The following is a 20,204-nucleotide window of genomic DNA, read 5'->3' as shown; positions in this document are numbered from 1 at the left end:
CCTTTTATCACAGATGAAGGAATTGGATACCATGTAGCTCACTCCTGCATTTGATTATCAGATGGATTTATTCTAGCCTCTTCTGTGTCTAGTTTTTGCTGGCAAATCAGCTTTGAAAACTGGCATTATGCTCAGTAGTAACTTGACTCAGCAAGTTTCTGTGTTAGTGAACGGAGGCAGAAGAAACTGCCTTTATTTCCAGATGAAATTATGGTTCCAGTATTAGCAGCTGAGAAAGCACCACTGGTGTTTGGGTTATAGGCGTGTGAGTTTTAAGAAAAGATTGATGAGCTAGAGGTGAGAGGATGCCCATGATGCTGTATTTGTGTTTTGAGGATGTGAAATCGTTTTATATGAGGACTGGCAGTTGTATTGTTAAAACTCAACTCTCTCAGGAGTTCTGTAGCTGACTCTCCTGCTCTTTCCCTGTGTAACTGTTTTGGTCTGTTTACTTATTCATGTTTCAAAGCTCTTTGGTGTAGGAAATGAGCATGGAGATTTTTTTTTTTTTTTTTTTTTTTTCCATCCATCCACCACACAAATTCGGAGTGTATTACTGTTTGTTGTCCTTCGCTGGGGCTCTTACTAAACCATAGCTATTCTTTCTCTATTTTTAGGGTCTCTTCTACCTGTTCTCTCTTGCTCTCTGTTCTTGCCCATCTTCTTACAATGTAAATCAGATGCTATCAACAGTGGGGAGCTCCTGTTCCTTCCATAGCAGCCACATGGGTGGGATTTGTTGTGTCCCATCAGGGGGTAAAAAACTTATTTTTGTACAGAGGCACGGTGTGGGGTGGGGGAGCCCAAAAAACCCAATTGGAGGAATGGCCCCTGCCCTGTCTTCTACCAGGGTTCTCACAGGAGGGCCATCAGCCCCGTGGGTTGAGGGTGATGCCCATTGCTGTGAGCCAACAGCAAGGCTGTAGGGAGCACTATTCAGACCGAGGGAGGTTGCTGCCTTTGGGGCTATGGGACTTAGTATGAAAGGCAAGTAAGAGTGTCTTAGGCTCGTACAAAACTTGCTGTGGGGTGTTTAAGGTGAGGAACCAAAGGTGGGGAAGGGGAGGGATCAGAGTGGTTTGAAGTGGAACAAGCATGTGTGGGAAAATAGAGAGGTAAATGGTCGCTTACACATAGACAGGTCCGTGTACGTGTCTGGCTGTGCCCTGTCAGTCCTGCCTTCTCGTTAAAATCCTCATCTAGCTACTTTACGAGGTGAGGGGAATCTGTTCTGTGCATATGGGGGGTCTAAGTGCCAGCAGCTGGAGTGAGGAGCAGGGTCACTGTGTGTCTGTGGTGCCACCCCCCTGCGCAGCCCCTGTGATGGGGAGGGGGGGCTGCCAAGGGACTCCAGGAAAGGACCAGAGAGTCTCAGTTGCCCATCTGTGCATGAGGCAGCCCAAAAAGAAGGCACCTGGTCCTGGTCACCGGGTAGAGGGGTGGAGAGGTCCATGGCATGTGTGCCCACACCAACAACTGGAGTGGGGTGTACACCCTGGGGGCTACCGTGTTCTGGTGCCAGCAAGGGGGGGGTGTCTAAGACTCTGTCCTGGGTGGGCTGAGTGTCTAAGGCCAGCAACCGGAGGGGTCCCCATTGTGTGTGTGTTTGCTGCCAGCGGACCTTCGTCCTGGTCATCCAGGAGGGGAGCAGGAGGTGGCTGTTGTTTGTGAGCCCCTGGTTCTGGAGCGGAGAATCGAGTGCGGGCTGGGTGGCAGCAGCAGCGAATGGGAGGTCAAACTTGCCAGTCACCTGGGAAGCGGGTTCTTGTTTGGCACCAAAGACAGACAACCCCCTTCTCACTAAACCTGGTCAGTAAGAAATATGGAACTACCAGATTACAGAGGGTTTTAGATGGAAATTAAAACATGGGTTTCTCTGCTGAAACAGGGTGCTGAGACAAGACGGTTCTTATTCTTGTAACTAACGCTGACAGTGATGATGATTTGTGAATTAAAAGCTGAGATTATGATAATTGTGTTCTCCTCCTTCTTGCTCCTCTGTTTCCGAACTGATGGACTAATGCCTGGTTAGAAGTGTTTCATGTTTTTGATAGGATTTTTCTTATGCACAGCTAAAGTCATCTGAAGACTTAAGGCTTCAACAATTGCTTTTTTGGACTGTCATTCAACCCTTATTTACGTTTCCTCATGGATATTAAAGAAATTTGAGTTACACTCACTCCCATCCCTTTAACCAGCGTTAAGCTCCATTTTCAAGCTCTTCAGTAGCGTGCTTTGCAACATTTGGTACCTTTTTTTTTGTTGTTGTTTATGTGATACCCTTCCCTTTCAAAGCCAGTAGCACCCAGTAGTTTCCCGTGTCAGCAAATTACTTGTACTTTTAGGATTTATCTCTGTTTCCATCAAATGCTGCCACAGTGAGTTATTTTAAAATTATTTTTTGCAAGATTACTTTCATACAGAAAATAATCTCCATAGCTGTCACGTTATCTGCTCCATGTGTGCTTCTTCCTCTCTTCAGTCGCGTGCCTCCAGGGTCCATAATTTGTCTGGTCTTAAAATTATTCAACTTACCGACTATTCTTTCTTTCTAGCACTGGCTGTAAAAATGGTAAAGTGGTAGAAAGGAATGAAGTCTTGAATGCATGGGACTGCTGCACTAGGTCAGGCTACTTATGGTTTTTGGCTCACGTGTTTTGCAAAACGCCTTGAGTGCTTTTCTTCAATTACTGACATGAAATAGCACACTTAAGAAGGTGGCAATGGCATCCAAGTATTCAGTTCTGTTTAATGCAGGTTTAAAGATGGAAGAGCTAGAAACTGCACGTTCAAGGCCATGTGTATCAACTAACAATTGGGTTTTTTCCTTAAGGTTTTCTAAAGTTGGTAGCAGAACATTTCTATCCTCTGTAGGCAATGGATTGAACCGTGTGTTTTACCTTGCCCAGGCTTATATAGGAGCATCAGAGTTTTAGTTAGAATCACCTTGAAATATACAGTATACACAGTTAGAACATACTGTACCTTAGCTGTGTTTGGTACTGCGCTGAAAGAAGGCAACAGGGCAAAGTCTAATAAAGTGCAGGCTTTTTGGTTTTGTTTTTATGTTCTAATCCTCCCTGCTTCAAGACCTGTTTTGCATGTCAGGTTTTGTGCAGATTTCCCTGTGTGGTCATGTTTTACTCATCTAGAAATGTGCATGAGACAAGTTGGTTTCAGGTGTAGCTGACATTGGGGGACTTTGTTGTGCATTATTCATGACTAATTTGGCAATTATATGAATAGGCTGGCTGCTTATGCTCTTGGTTGTCTTACAAGCATGTTCAGAACTGAAAAATTAATACATGCTAATGCACACATAGTGGGTCGATTTTGCAAGTGTCATTGAAGGTAGTATATGATTCGTGAGATGTCTTCACAGTGACATATCCTGATTATGTACAGATTCTGTATAGCCTGATGCTTTGTGTATAACGCAAAGCATCCTTCCATACACAGTTTCCTTGTTAACAGTCAACTGGAGCATAGTGTGGAAAAGACTGGCTAAACAGATTACATCTCTGTAGGAGTTCCAACTTAACTGTCAAGTTCCTTGATGTAGCTTCCTAATTTTCTGCAGTATAACACTGACATTCCCTTTCTGAAAAGCTGTCAAGACAAGCAGATCATAAATTAGCCATCAGGTACACCAGTATGTTTCTATCCATATCCTGATCAGCCTGCAAGTAGTGCAGAGGATTTTGCTGATTATTCATTTTTCCAAAAATAAAAATGTATTTATAAGTAGTTATTAACCTAAAATATATGATCACTTAAACTTTGTGTTATAGAAATTGTTTGATGTAAGAGGGCTTTCCTTTGCCAGGTGAGTTAACACTTTAAGGAGTAAGGTTTACAAGAATTTTCCAAGCATAAGGATGTGAGTTCTGTTTAAATGGTTGCTGTGTATAAGGAAGAAATCATAGCTATCTGGTGCTCTAAGTACAGATTATTGGAAGTCATAATTCATTGTCTCCTGTCTTTTCTCTTGTTGAAATGCTTGCACAGGGAACTCTGCCATCCCAGAAACTCCTGAAGCCAAGAGGACAAGGAAACAGTCTTATTTCAGGCATCGGAGAGGGGTACACTTCCTAGATGTGTCTTCAGACAGCGAAGATGAAGAACCAAGAAACTTCAGTGCCGTGAAAGAAAACAGGGCTCCAAGGAGAGATGTGGTTGTAATGTATGTTTTAAGCCAGTTTTCTGTAACGTTTGTGCAACGTGGTGTGATGTTCTACATTGAAATACTGAATTGAAAATCAGAGGCTAAGTTCTGGTTTACTGGTTTGTGATTTACCTGCCCCTAACTGAACTTTACTGGGTTTCAAGGGGAGAAGAATCCAGCTCTTAAGCCATTTTCTCAGAGAAGACACTTATGAGGGAGGAGTTCTGTGGTGTTGGATGATACATTTGATGTTCATTATAAGTTTATGCCTCTGCCCCTCTGAAATCCTTTTAATAGCACTTGAAAGCTTAACCATAAGATGTTTGCTTTATTAGTTATAAAATGTATGGGAGTTCAGTTTTGCTTGTTTCATTTTTATGAAACCATAGTGGACAGGAAAGCAAGTAGAGCTTCAGTGCGTAGCATGAGTTCCTGAGCTGAAGTATTAGTTGCACGATGTGTTTGCTGTGCTTAGTGAAAACTTTCTTTCTTTAGTGATTTGGAAATTCATATTTTTGAATAAGCCGGGAGAGAGGAGAGTAATGTGCAAGAGTCGCTTGTGTGGGTGCTAATAAGGCAGTGTTGAGAGTGCAAGAGAGACAAGATGTAGACAGGCATCTCGCACAACCAGTTGGAATGGTTTTAAGAAACCCCTGCTATTTATTACCCACTAGTTACATGTCTTTGTGACCAAAACGTGGTAATTTTCTGTGCCCCTTAAATGTTCTTGTGCTAAGCAAAACAAAATTGCTTAACCTGCTTTTTTGAGATTCTAAACTAATAGCAACCTAAGGTTGTAATAGCAACCTAAGGTTGTAATAGCAACCTAAGGTTGTAATAGCAACCTAAGGTTGTAATAGCAACCTAAGGTTGTAATAGCAACCTAAGGTTGTAATAGCAACCTAAGGTTGTAATAGCAACCTAAGGTTGTAATAGCAACCTAAGGTTGTAATAGCAACCTAAGGTTGTAATAGCAACCTAAGGTTGTAATAGCAACCTAAGGTTGTAATAGCAACCTAAGGTTGTAATAGCAACCTAAGGTTGTAATAGCAACCTAAGGTTGTAATAGCAACCTAACCAGGTGTAGTCTCTTGTCAGATTTTCAGTTCTGCAGAGCATGGAGTTGCTGGAGCTTGTCAGCAGAAATGAAAGAATGCTTTTCCCTGCTGCTATTATCTGAAATTCTTGATTTTTATTTTTTTTAATTTTTTTTTCCAACACATCTTCCCCAAAGCTCCAACTAAAGGCAGATGCTTGGTAAGAAAAAAAAATTAGTAGTTAGCAGAGTGAACTCCTGTCTATGGTTTAAGTTGCAGATTATGCAAGGATACAGAGGTGGCAAGCTGGTTGCATACACCAAATTGTCTTGCATGCAGTGCTGTGTAAACATAGTTCCACTGCTTCTGGGATCAACGCAGTTTGGAAGCAGTACAAGCAGTTTTGTACCATGTGGGGCCGATGCTAATAAGTCGTGCGGGATCCAAATTGAAGAGCCACAGATTGCTGTTTCTATACCATATTCCAGTTAACGGGAGTGAGATACAGACAGCAAAGTGGCTCCTAGTGGGGCTGATGAACATAAGCTACCTCCTCTCGTACTCTTCATTATTCCGGCATGGCCACTGGCCTCTTAAGCACTAGGCACCCCAGTGCCTGACGCTTTGGCACGGTGTGTTGGCTCAGGTGCTAATCAATGTGTCTTGAACCCACTAAGCTGTCTCACAAGTGGCGTTCTGGTTGAGCTAATAATCAAATTGAGAGTGTGGGAGGAGTTAGCTTGGATCTGGCCAGGCTTATGAGCTCTGGCTTGTGCTGAATTTAGCCTGGCTTTGCACAGAATCAGTCAATCAAGTGTCTTTGCACTGTGCATTTTAGTGCATGTGTTACCTAGTGTTTGAGGGAGTTGTGAATTTTTTTTTCTTTTTGCAGAGTGTCCCAGCCCCCCTTATCCTGAATAAGGGATAGAGCAGAAAGTATGACTTTGCTAAAAGGAAGTGTGCCACAAGCTTCACTACCAGAGTCACTGTCTGGGCTCTGTTAGAAAAAAGCAGAACTCTAACACAATGTTTTGTGCATCAGAGTCATACTCATTTAGCACTTAAATGAGTGTTTCTTCATGCTTGATAAGGATGTGATTATATAGAAAGGACAAGATTTATGATGTAACTCTGGCTTTGTTGACAAGTATCTAGATGTTAATCCCTTATAGGAAAGGTTAGGGTAATTGCAGTGTTACCATATCCATTTAGATTGATTTTTCTTTTTTAAATGCAGTTGATAAAGAAACTTTTTTCCTTATCAAGGCAAAAAGATCTGAAATATGCTAATAGAATTTTAATATGCCATTTCACTAAGACTTTTTTTTAAAGTGGATGCTGGATTTGCCTTCTGAAGCTTACAGCCAGATGGCTTGGTGGATTGTAGAGGAATTTGAGTTACTTTTTGTTTTGAGGAATTTTTTTCACTCTGAGAAGCACAACCACAGAGTCCATGTAGCTGTGTGTGCCTTTTGAACAGGATAGGGAGAAAAGGATTATTTGTTGAACAGTTGTCTCAAAGGAGCGTATACCTTCTACACAAGTTGCATGTTACTACTTTTTTCAAAATTGTATTGCAATCTGCCTGTTGCAACTGCTAAACAAAGTGAGGAAGAAGAGGGATTTTTTTGTTGTTGTTTTAGTCTTTTGTCTATATCTGTGTAAAGAGACCTGCAGGCAAGCCTTTTTGATGGTGAAGTTCCTATGAAATGGCAAACTCTGTATAGTTCAATTAATTTTCATTCAGGAAATGAGATTTTTATGTGTCTATGAAAGGCAGTAGGATGGGAAACCTGTGCTTGTGTTCAGTCTTGTCTGTGCAACTGAATATCATGAAAAAAGTATAGGGATTGCTTTTTCTGCAGGTTAGCTCTAATAATAAATCTTTCAGTAAATTCAGGATTTGGCTTTTTTCAGAAATGTTTTTCCCATGTTTATCTGTTTAAGATGCTGCATAAGGATCTTTGTAAAAAATTTTCCAGCTGCAGTATCAACTCTCTGTCCTAGTTCCCAGCTCATTGCGAAGGAAAATTCAAAGAACTTAACTGCATCTGTTTATCTGTTGGTCAAACAAATCCTAGCAAGACTGAGACAGACTTGAGATGGTCTGATGTAATTTTGGTAGTTGAAATCATGAAATGTATTAAAATGGTTGTTCCTAAATTGGCAAGTAACCTTTTATAAGCATGATAGGAGGGTAAGTCACGGTATTTCCCTTGTCTGTTCCTCCTTTCTTCTTTCCTTAATTGTATGTGCTTTATTGTGTCCTGAATAGAAGGTATCACCTTGGGTACAAGTTGGTTCAGTGTTACTGAATGCATCTAAATATGTTTTGTGTGGTGTTTTGGTTTACAGTAATGTTCTGGTAGAGCAAAACATTCATAAGCAAAAATAAATTTTAATTCTTTTTCTCCTCCCCCATGCATCGTAGCTCTGAACAGTCTGATGATGATGAACAGCCTGAAGATGAGCTACCCCAGTTGGCGTATGTAAATGGTGGGGATCAGCTGCCAGCTGTGAAGAAGGTTGTGGAGGAAGACATCAGAGATGCAAAGCTGCAAACACTAAAGGAACTTTTTCCCCAAAGAAGTGATCAAGAACTACTACAAGTAATAATTCTCTGTTCTTTTGATTTATTTTGATGACTATTTGTAGGCAGTGTTCCTAAGCTTCTGGCTTTATTAGAGACTTAATTCTTATTAGCAAAAGGGTGTATCAAAGCAATGTATTTTAGGGGAACTACAGCCATGTAATATTTCCGCATACAGACACTTATGTGTATATATACAAATGAATATATGTATACACACACACACTTTATATTTATTTATATATGTATGTAAGCCTTTACATCAACTCAGCAAGGGTGAATTCCAGTGTATAGAAAATTTGTCTATTACTTCTTTCTGTTGTGGTGTTTAATCTTAGTTCTAGCTGTCTTGGTTGGTAACTGTCGATAACTGCTATTGTTGGAGTGTGGCTTGCTGATTAAATGTGGAATGGGTGAAGTCATTGCCATCTTCTCCAGTAGATGAAATGGTGTGCCCTTGGATTTATGAAATATAATACTCAAAGCCTTAAGTACTACTAGTAAGGCAAAAAGAGAGTAGGTTTGAATTTACTATAATTTGTTCTGATTACACTGACACGTGAGATACCCTTGGCCGTTGTCTAATGTACAGTACAAATCTACAGTAGTGTTATGGTAACTTATTACAGTAAAATATATTCAGTACGGTAAATCGTATTTTTGGCAAGGTTACTTTTCAGTGCTGATAGGTAATTTAAACACATTGGGCTTTGAAAACTAAAGCTAGTGAAAACCTAGTTAATCTGTTAAGTTTGCTGGTTTTTGAAAGGTCATTAAAGAAATATAGAAATTTTACTGGTACTCCTTGTTGTTTATTTGTGTGGGGTTTTTTGTTTGTTTGTTTTTTCCCCCCCAGTGTATCAAGCTTTATGTTTAGGCTTTCTGCTTTAGGAAGAAAGAAGGGGTTGCAAATAGCAGTTTTGGAATTTTTCTCCTGGATGCTGTAATAAAATCTGGATTGTAGATGTCCAGAATGTATGAAGTTTCAGTTTTTGGACACATGGAATCTGTTCAAACCAAAGAGTGATAACAGTTCATTGTAGCATGGAAACTAGCTAGAAATGACATGTGGTGTGTCAGACTGCTGTTTTGTGTTTTCAGTGGTGTTTTTAATTACTCAGTGATGTGTAGTGCTGATGGTATTTATTCCCAGGAGAGTGTAAAACAGCTCCTGTATTAGCAGAACTTTGTAGTACATAGAAGCTGTGCAAATTTTTATCCACAGTTACATAGCCAGAACATTTTTTAAGGAAAATGAAGGAATATTAGGCAAATTTATTGTTTCTTCATGAAGCACCTGGAACAGTCTGTCCTGACAAACCCTATGCAACTGATAAAGGCTATTAAGGAAAAATGAGCTTTTTGAAAAGGAAATTGTGTGTTTATAGCAAAATTGTAAGATGCTGTTTACAATCGTGGACAGATGCTTGGGAATCGTGAGTCTTTATAACTTCATTTTTTGTGGGTTGTTTTTTTTTTTTTTTATTTATAACCTTTAGGCCATTTGCTTCTGTTGCAGTTATCTCACTTGCAAAAAGCAGTCTAAAAGTCTTATTATACAATTAATTTGCAAAATGATCTGTTTTGAGATTACATGTGGATGGAGAGAGAATCTAAGACTGAAAGGAAGTATAGATAAACTCTGAGGCATGTTATAAGTTTCATGCATGTACTTTCAGGAAACAAATCAATGTGACCTAACACTATACAGACACTTTATGAGTTAAGTTAGTTTTTTGGATCATCTGGTTTTGTGATAGTAACGTTGAATAGCTTTTGGAAAAATAAAAAGCTTTTAAGTAAACCTATATGGTATGTTTGTGAAGTAGGAAAAAAGTGATAATAAATGAGACTCTATTAAAAATGTTTTCCAGTAGGTGTTTCAAAGTGTTTCCAAATACAGCTGATGTGATCAGTCTAGTCAATTTGGTTCTTGGATTTTGTAATACATGTATTATTTTGGGGGTGTTTTTTAAAGCGTACTTAAATCACGCTGATCTATCATTGTCCTCTGTTCAGCTGGGTTAAATATCACCACTTAGCAGTTGACTCTTTTTTTTGCAGTTGATAGAATCAACACAAACAATGGATGAAGCAATAGCTGCTGGCTTGAAGTTCAATGATGAAGGTATGTTTAACAAAAAACCCCACCAAAAATAAATTTGAGAAGCTGTAGCTAATCCAGAGAAGTAAACTTGGTACGGAGGTATTTTAAAAGTGCTAAAGCGTATGCTAAAAGTTATTGTTTGTTTATTGTAATAACAGAAAACTGTAATTACAGGCTTTGCATGGGGAAAGATGAAAAGAGGATGCGGACCAAAATCCAAAAATAGAACAAAAAAGGGGAATTTGTTCTGTGACGCTCAGGATTGCTTTACGTGTGGGTCTTTAAGTGATTTCTGTTCTTGCTGGCTCCTTCTTTGCCCAGAAGTTGAGGAAAATAGTAATGGATTAGCAGTAATAATTCCAAATGTTGTAGGTGAGAAATCTGGTGGTAAGGAAAAAATATACTGGAGTATGTAGCCACTCATAACTAGGTATTGTTTGTGTCAAAGCCCATCGCAATTTTCTCTTCAGGCTGACTTCAAGACGTGCTTGTAGTTCTGAATAAGAACTGTTATTCTTAAACATTAGACAAATCCCCATGGTTCTCTAGCAAAACAGCCTCCAAACCATGCCTTTGAGCCCTCAGAGCTTATTTAGGGTTTTTGTTCTGCATCTGAGTTTATGTTGTTATCAAAATAAATAAAAAAAACCAAACAAAACCAAACAAACAAAACAAACAAACAAACAAAAACCCCAGCACATGATGTAGGAGCATGTAGAAAGTGGTAAGCATGTAAAAGCGTGTCCTGTTTTGAGGTAAAACAGGACCAATTTTGTTCAGTAACTGCTTTTTAGCTGGACCTCTTCTAACTACTGAAATTAACAGCATATTGTGCAGACACTGTTTGCTCTCAGAGTGATAAGACCAATGTCTATAGCTGATGCCCAGGCACGGGATGCAGAGAGGCTCCTGCTTATGCTTAGTGCTGTAACAGCCGAGGGCAGCTCACTTGGTTATTTGCCCCATTGGAGGGTTGGAAGCAGAAGAGCGCAGAGGGGTCCCACCTGTGGGGAGGAGTGGACAGGACGGGTGACCCAAAACTGACCAACGGGGTATTCCATCCCATCTGCCTTATGCTGAGTGTAAAAGCTGAGGGATCAAAGGGTCAGCTCTCTCTTTCTTCAATGGCCGACGTCCAAGGAGGACTCTGTTCGTCTGCCTTTGATCCCAATCCTGGATCCAGATCGGGAATCCAGTACCCATCTGTCACTGAGTCCAGCCTGGGACTTCCCCAGTACTAGCTGGTGATGTGATTGTCATCATGGGAGCTTGATACAGTTTTGTATATATTTCATTATTTTCTTTTTATTTTATTATTAATATTTTATTGAAGTAGTTTCCTTCTAAACTCATAAGTCTCAGTCTCTCTCTCTCTCACCTGCCTCTGTTTTTGGAGAGGTGGGGGAGAGCATCTGTCATTTGCCCAGTGGCCAGTTTGGCCCAAACCATGACAAAGGGTCATCATTCTTGGGCTTTGGGTTTATTTCTTGACATCATCTAAGTCCAGGGTTAAATCTCTTGTCTTATATTAATCTTTTTGACTAATTTACTAGGCTTGGTGGGGAAGAGTGAAAGGTTGGTATGAATATTAACATAAAAAGCTAATCCATTTCAGCAGTCTCCATCTGTTTGCTGTTTAGTTGTCCATGGTTTTCCTGAGATCTTCATGGTTTGGATATGGTGGAAAAAGCTATTTATTATCACACTTGATTATTTTAGTTGTCCTAAGTCGTTCATGTGTCTTTTTGTGCGATATCCTATGGATTTGGAAGCAATATGTCTAGGAAGCTCACGTGCTGAGGAAGCACAGTTTTACTCCCTTTCTAAAGTAGAGGATTTTTTGCTAATTTGCTTCTCCCTGTTGAACTTATCATATTTTTATATATAACTTCAAAGATTGTTAACAAATACTGGAAAGCTTTAAAACATTGGGCTAATCTTAATGAGGGCTCGCTTTTGTGTTGTGTGGTGGTGGTTTTTTGGTTTTGGTGTTTTGTTTTTTTTTTTGTTTTTTTTTTTTTTCCCCAGCCAGACCAACATTTTGAGTTTATCACTGTGTGCATGGTCAGATTCTACTGATAGGACTTCTTGGATGCTGGCAATAGAAAACTAAAGCTGGCATATTTTTGAGGGATATGCTACTTCTGAGTGCTGCTGCTCCTGGAAAATCACTTCCTGGAAGACTATAATTACTTCCCTTCCAACCTAAACCATTCTGTGGTTCTATGATTAAACCAGTTTAAGCTAATATGTGTCCTTACACTTTGTTGCAGTTCACAGTCTTTGAACTAAATCACTTTGATTTCTGGTATGTAGGCCCTGCCTTTTGGCCATTTTTGTGTTGATCTAAGAATGCTGTTTCACATCCTTTCAATACGAGCCCACAGAAAAATTTTCTTGGCAGCAAAATTCTCACTAATCACAGCTGTTGTATAAAATGTTTAATTAGGAGTAAGCGTGCCTGAAAGTGATGGTATAAATCACCTACTTTTGGACATGTTTTTTTAAAATGTGAGAGAGGCATTACTGAACATCTGCTTACCTATGTCAATTTATGATATACTTTACTTGCTGTGAAGTGTTGAGTGTGTGAGAGGTCAGGGACAAGATACAGTTTTGTGAAGCAAAAGCTTCTGAGCCATCTTCAAATTTTTCTGTTCTCTCAAAATGACAAATCTGGTATTTATAGCTTGAATTCAGTAGTTGTATATAGCTAAACTAAGAAGCATTGCAGATGACGTACTAGCATGAAGACTAGATGTGGCATACTAAAAATATGTGTATGAGTGAAAGAGTTGAAGTTATAGTAATATCTGGTGCTTGTGGTTTGTTTCTGGTGGTGTTTTCTGTACATCGTGAAAACCATGAAATCAGCAAGGGCACTTCTGAGCTGAAGCCTCATGTAAACTTGTCTGATGTTCACTGCTTTTTGAACAGGCAGAAATGACCGTTTCTTTTGTAGTGGTGGGGGAAGTCACAGTAATAAGGGGTTGTTTTTGTAGCAGCAGGTAACAGTGGAAGTAGTTAGAGATGCCTCTCAATTTTGAAACCATGGAGCTGCTTTTCTCATTGCTCATTAATCATAACATTTATAGAGAGAACAAGGATTCCTCTGGAAGGTCTGGTGTCCCCTGCCTCCACTCCAAGGATGGTTCTGGTCTACCAGTAATAGAGTTTCTTCATCCCCTCAGCTGTATGCTGCCTTAGAACAGGAAAGACTAATTAAAGTGTACCTTGCAAAGTAAATGTCTTCAGGAAGTTGGGATTTATTTTTTTTTGTCACTTGCAGATGACGTATACAGTGTGATTTCTAAGTGATTGTGTGTTGATAAATTCCTGAGACCACGATCCTTTGCTACAGTTCAATTGCCTCTAAAATTACTCATGATCAGGCTTTCTTCAAAGACTATTGAGTGCTCAGCCCATGACTTCAAAGCAGGGAGATCTTTGAAATACTTTTTTTTTGTTGTTTAAGGCAAAGGGGTTTGCAGGGTCACTGTTTGCATTCAGAATTATCCATCCTGAATGCAGTCTTAATTAAGCTTGAGCAGTAATGAGCTTTGAGTTTTAATTGCGGTTTTAATTGAGCGTGAGGCCTCCGTGACGTCTAGTGCTTTACCCAACAGCAGCCTGACAGCCTTTATCTTTTATATCAAGACAAACGTACATTTCTCAGACTTAAGCTAGTAGAGTGCCTTTTCCTGGCAATACTGTTTAAATGAGGTTCTTGGGCGGAAAGGTCAAGGTCTGAGTGGTGAAGGAGAGTCGTCTCCCCTCCATTGGCGTGTTCTCTGCATGCTTTGAACTGTGCCTTTTGTATATATTTATACCTATATATAGGAATACATAGACTCTGAAAAAAATCTTATCAGTGTTTTCTCCTATCTCTTGCCAGATGCTTCATTGAAGGAAGATTTGCTGATGCTTTATGTTTCTGCCTTTGGGATGTTTTAATGATTTTTTTCTTTTTTTTTAAATAGTTGTATGTTACACCTCTGTTTGATGTCAGAGTCTAGCAGAAAATTTATTTAAAGCATCTCCACCCAAAATTTTATTTTGTGGAAAGATGTGGCTACTTAATTTTCCACACCTAAAACTATTTTCATCATCCAGGCAGTCTTTTGGATTGGAGAGCAAACGTGCTTTTTTGTGTGTGTGTGTGTGCGCGCGTGTGTGTGTGTGCTTGTTCACTGGTCTCCTTTGGCAGCCTTGAGGTGAGGTTGGCCAGAGATGCTGGTATCGAGCATCGAAGCTCTGCAGGCGGTTGTTAATCCAAAAAAGATTTAACTTGCAGTACTGTTTCAGATCATGGACTAGGAATTTTTACAATAGTTTGGTCTGGTAACAGTTGCTGCTTCAAGGAAAGATAACGTGCAGAAATAGTGGTAATTTGTTCTTGCCTTCATGTGCTGTGCACGTCAGCAGTCAGAAAATGCACCTGACTGGGCAGGTCTTAATGCTGAGATGATAATCTCTTGTTAATCACCGGGGCCCAAAGGTATTCAGAAAGTTCTGGCTCATGTGAACTATCCATAAGGAATATGGTTATCACTGATATTTAGTTATCACTGACTTAATATGCATAGTTTTCTTTCAGACATTTGGAGTTAATGTTGAAAACTCTTTGGTGGTAACCTCTCCAGAGTGCACCTGAGCCAGAAATCAGTCATCAGCACTTCCAGATTGGCAGTGAAGTACATACTCCAGCTCACGACTGGGGTTCGGCCTTGATTAAGTACCAACTTTCCAAAAGCAGTCAGCTTGAGTGAAAACAGACAGACATACTTTTATGCAACTTGTGTGTAAAATTCTTGGCAATTATATATAAAAAAAAGCTATTTCAGTTGTTATTTATGAGAAGTAATTGCTTGATTAATTGCCAAACTACTAAAGAAAACTTAGAGGTAAATAAACATGTACTTTCAAGCAGCTGCTTTACTTGACATTTCAATGTATCTGTTGACTATAATAGGAAACTATTATGGAGACTGGTAAACATCTTGTGCAGTTAATAAGTACTTACTATAGTGTTGGTTTGAATGATCCTACTGTTTTGAGCTGAACTTAATGAAAGTAATTACTTCTTTTCTGCCTCGATTCTTTTTTAAAGCTGCCTCTCGTAAAAGGAAACTAAAAGATTCTCCCACAGATTCCGAAAACAGCAATGAGCAAGTCACAAAAAAGCCAAAAGCTGATTATGTAAGTACTCATTTTTTTTCTTGCTGTGCATTGTAAAATAAGTGGAATTACCTGACTTGGTCAGTGATGGTTGTGTCATGAACTTGGTGTCTTTTATCAGAGAATTTAATCAAATTCAAGGCATCTGAATAAAGGTTTTCCACTTTCTTCTCCTTGGCAATTCTGAATGGAGTCACCTGCTTTGTTCTGTAGTGTTTGTGCATTTGTATCCCAATAGCCTGTCCACTGTTTTGGTGGAAGTAGTTGGTGGCAGGTAGCAGTATGTGAGGCGCTGGGTACCATACGGTTCTTGTGAGCATCAGTGGGAGTTACTGGCTATGGATCACCTTGCCTCACCAGGTCATGCCTTGTGTTTCCTCCAATAGATAAAGTTCAACATCTGTTGATATTATTCTGCTGTGTTATAGGAGTAATGTTGTTTATGTGTATATTTGAAACTGACTTAGGGAAATCTTTAAAAGGAATGAATCGGTTATGTGTAAAGGAATGATTACTTTTACCCCTGCTAATAAATGGGAACTGTGTGCATTCAGGTAGGTATTTGGCAGGCCTCATGCACAGTCCTACAGTGCTGTCATGAGGCCTGCTCCCAGGCATCCCAGTAGACATCCTTGAAAACCACTTATAGTAGAGAAAGGGAATTCTGCAGTAAATACTGGAGGCTGGATGGAGGGTGGCGACTATTTTTGTGTTGAAATCAGATATTGTCCTCGGTCAGAACAAGATGAAGAGAAAACAGTTTTCCATGAAAGCAAAAATACTACTACTCTGATATTCCCCTACTTTCTGAGCTGAGAATTTTGTGAGGCAAAATTTGCTGGGGTTTGGGTTTGTTCCTCCATACCAAACCTCTGGGTTAGGTTACAATGGAGACTTTACTGAATTATTACCTAGTCAGCCTAGCAATCAGTGTTTCACTGGACCTGGTTTCATGCAGCAGATTGTTTTCTGTGCTTAACAGTTCCATTACAGTTAAAAGGGGAAGGATTGGGAAAAATAAAGCTGAAACATGGGTTTTTAGAATTTGTAATAGACAGTCATAGTAAGAAAACTTTCAGGAGCTTTTTTCTCACTCTTGCTTTTCCTCTGGTTCTATAGATGAACATATTTTGCCAGCTATTGTACGTACCGTAGCTGTACTCTTATTGATACCATAGGCTCATTGAGGAAAGGAACCCTGTCCTCTGTTACTCGGAGTGCTTCTGGGTGATCTGGTTTGTGCTCTTTCAGCAAATAGCATCATTCAGCGCAGTAAATATTGATCAAACCTATGGGCATCTCTGCTGTAGATAAGTAGATCTGTAGTCACTTTGCAGTCAAAGCTCTTTGAAGAAACTTGCATAATTCTTTGTGGTGAATACATAACACACCACAGCAGCTTGTGGCATGTAGAAGTTTTGGCACTCATTCATAAGAAACCTCCCTTTTGCAGGCTGATAGTAGCTATTAGTGAAGATATTGTTGATGAAGACTTTTGCCAGCTTTTGATGTGACTCCATGGTGCTCCACAGTATTTGTGGATTTATTTTTTTTTTCACCTGTAAATCTTCATATAAACACACCATTTGACATGTTTATAGACTCTGGTGGGTTAAATACTGCATGCTTGGTAATCTAACCTAACTGACTGACTTTTAACCCTGCCTTAAAATATCATCCAGAATCACCACTAACTCTTTATTTTTAAGAAATACAAACTAGATAGTTCTAAATTATTTATATTTTGATGTAACTTTGTTCTGTGTATGCTTATCAAGTAAAGAATGCCAGTCTTTCATGACTAAAGATGTTTTCTATGCTTATGAAAGTTTTGGTCTTATTTTGATCTTTGGCTATGTATGAGGAGTTACTGCTGCAACTTGGATTTTTTTTTTTTTAAAGAGCTTTTGTCATTTAGGGTGGCTCTTTAAGGATAAGCAATATGGATTAGGTTTGATGGTTTTAAATACTTTATGTTTCTATGTTTGTAATTTACATTAAACCTTACAGATTTCTTTTTTTAACATAGCTGGATGAGTCAGAACCCCAAAGACAATGGGAGAGGCAAGAGATGCTTGTGAAGAAGCTGCAAAACACATTCCCTGGATTGGATAAGGAGGTGAGCTCATGTCTCCTGATGGCACTTCAGGTTTTGACTTCTTAAGAAAATTGCAGCTGTTGATAGTCCAAGTGAAACAGTCCTTACACCAGCAGCACTTTTGGAAAGAGCGCGGGGTTGGAAGGTCTTTGCTGTTGCTGTATTTGGAATATAACTTGCCCTGAACTTAGAGCAGTTGGATGTAATTAGGACATGTGGAACTTCTCATCCTAATTTTTTTGTCCCGTGACAAGCCTGGCGTAGTCAAATTTGATGGCCTTTTATAAAAAATCCATGGGGAAATTATCCCTCCCCCTCTCTCTCACACTCTTCTCCCCTGGATGACTAGATATATTGTGCATTTTGTATTAGTTTAGTACCTGATGATACTCAGCAACTGGTCAGGGCATTTTAATACTGTGTGTTAAATTGTTGGAAGCAAAGCTTGTTTATGTGTGTTCTTGCCCTTTTGAGAAGTGGAGTGTAGCTCTGCCTAAGCTCGAGTGTATAAGGATAAACTGAAGGGTTTTCTCCTTTTATCTTCCTTTATTTTAAATCATATGGTTTGCAGGGTATTTTTTCGCCTTGTGCAATTAAAATTAAATGTTAGTGCCCTAATGTTGTTATGCACAGAAATGTAGTTTTTACTTACCTTACCACAATACAAAAATTCTTATCTTTTACTAGGAACTGAGAGATGTACTTCAGGAACACAACTGGGTGTTTCACGAAGCACTGGAGGCCCTGAGAGTATTTGCAGAAGATGAGGGTAAAGACAGACTTATAATCCATTTTATCCCAAGACAAAACAAAGAAGTAATACAATTTTTTTCTAATGTCCAGCAATAACAGTCCTGACAGCACTATGCCTACAAACCTTCACTGATACTTGAAATTAGTATTGTGGGAAGGATAAAAGAAAGAAACTCAACTTTTCTGTATTTTTTAAGTATCATGATTATCTTATCTTTTTGCTCTGTAAGTAGAGATAAATATCTCTGCCTTGCTAATACAAATTTACATAAGTTGTAATTACCTGTGGGTATATCATAAAATATACTTTGAAATGTGTCAAAGCTGACACCTGCTTCCTTCCTGCTTCTTTAAAAATAAATTTTGTTTTTTAACTGGAGTAATTTGTAAATCTGTAATTGCAAATAACTGCATAGGTGACAGGTGACGCATGCTATTTTATCCGTTTAAAATATCACAGAATCACAGAATTTTCAGAGTTGGAAGGGACCTCTAGAGATCATCTAGTCAAATATATTCTAGGAGAGAAAAATACTAGAAATAGGCCTTAAATTATGCAACCAATTTATAAATGCCAGTGCATTAAATGTGGTGGGGAGCAAGAACCATTGATTCCATGTAAATCTGCAAGTCATAACTTAAATACTATTTAATGAGCTGATTACTTTTCAGAGTGTTACACAGCTGTCAGATATGTACATGTTTTGCTGTATCAGCTATTTAAGTATTCTTGGGGTAGGATGGTATTCTTAATTGGATTCTTTACAAGAGGAGAGAGCTATCAGTATATGCATGAGGTTGGGTCCTTGCTGCTGCTTCTGAGAAGACAGACATAGGGGTTGGAGTCAATCAGCAGCAAGCTGGGTTTGGGCAGAAGAGAAAGAGTTGCAAGTGCTTCATTCCAAAGAAGAAGGAAAAACCCATACAAGTAACTTCCGAAAAGGACTTGGCTCACATTCTGTTAAATAACCTCTATCTTACTTTAAGACAGTAGCTTTACTTTCATCAGAAATACCTCATTCTTCCAGTGTCTTTGACGAGTGCATTTTTTTATTGTCCCACCTCTAATGCTGTACTGAGATGCATTAAAATGGCAAAAATAAATAATTGTCATGGTGAAAGTAGGCTTGTTTTCTGAAATCAGCAGAATTAGTATCTCTGCAGTTGGGTGGAGTGAGACCAGTCCCAGCAATACATCAGAGTTCTTAACTATCTGCTCTTACCTCAGAGCTTCTGCAACTCACACATATTACATAGCATTGATCATCTGTATTTTAAGACAGTTACTTAAACCTTCTGCTATTTGACCAGTATACAAATTAGCATTGCTCATCTTATACTCACAGGTGGTACTATTTACATGTTTCAAAGACTTGCATGGTGTTTGTTCCTCTTTTCTCTTAGTAACACTTGATGTTGAGTATTAAATACTAGAGTTGTGTTTTATGTCTATATAGGTTTTATTTTGGAATAACAGTGGGTTTTAATTTGCCCTTAACCAGTATGCGTTGACTTGTTGCCTTTAATATTGCATGCGTAGGCATGGAATTCACTCCCAAAAGTGAAGCTTCTGACTGGACCGCAGCCTCCACCAAGCGCAGAAGTGACGAGAATAAAGAGAAGCCGAAGCAGAAATCTGGGAAAGAGCAGAACGGCTTTCGGAAAAAGGACAAAGGAAAAAAGAGCTTTTGGAGTACTAAAAGAGAAACAGAAGACTCAGAGGATGAGTCGGGTTCCGAAGATGGTGGCAGCTCCCTTGACGAGGACTACAGCAGCGGCAATGAAGTGATGGAGGATGGCTACAAAGCGAAAATCCTGAGCTTCCTGCAGGATGCTTCCCCGAGTGAACTGACTTTGATTCCCCAGTGTTCTCAGAAAAAGGCTCAGAAGATAATAGCGCTCCGGCCCTTTAACAGCTGGGAGGCTCTGGTAGGTCTGCATTCTTCTTTTCCTATCCCCAGCCTGCCTAGAGCCAAGGTGGCTTCAGCCTAGGGAGGCTTAGATGGGTGGCCTTACCCTGATTAGGCTAAAATGCTATGTTCCTCCTAAGCCAATAGCGTTTCAAATAGTGTCATATGACCTGATTTTGAATGAATTAAGGGGTGATTTTCCTGGAAAACTCAAGCTGATTGGCTGACATTACTGTCACTCACTCTGTAGCACAGAAAGTTGGTTGATTTCACTGCAGAAGAAGAAATTAGAGCTTTCACTTGGGAAGGAGGTGTTTGCTAGCCTGTTCTGAGCTCTTAGAGCTGAAAACCCATGCAGAAGGCAAG

At 39.4% G+C, this 20,204-nt stretch overlaps 1 protein-coding gene across 1 annotated transcript; it reads left to right on the top strand.

Moving 5' to 3' along the window:
• Positions 1-7,622: 7,622 nt before the first annotated feature.
• LOC309671762 (SWI/SNF-related matrix-associated actin-dependent regulator of chromatin subfamily A containing DEAD/H box 1-like) lies at positions 7,623-19,920 on the top strand (the record flags this gene model as incomplete). The annotated part of the gene is made up of 6 exons (XM_082483058.1): positions 7,623-7,811; positions 9,857-9,920; positions 15,010-15,098; positions 17,107-17,196; positions 17,863-17,944; positions 19,469-19,920. The coding sequence occupies 6 exons, from the start codon at positions 7,623-7,625 to the stop codon at positions 19,918-19,920; spliced, it is 966 nt and encodes a 321-aa protein (XP_082339184.1).
• Positions 19,921-20,204: the final 284 nt, after the last annotated feature.

This window comes from Vanellus vanellus, assembly GCF_965231255.1.
Source record: "Vanellus vanellus genome assembly, chromosome: 4".
Lineage (NCBI taxonomy): Eukaryota > Metazoa > Chordata > Aves > Charadriiformes > Charadriidae > Vanellus > Vanellus vanellus.
Note: the sequence above shows the minus strand (reverse complement) of the source record. Positions and strands in the feature narration are given on the sequence as shown.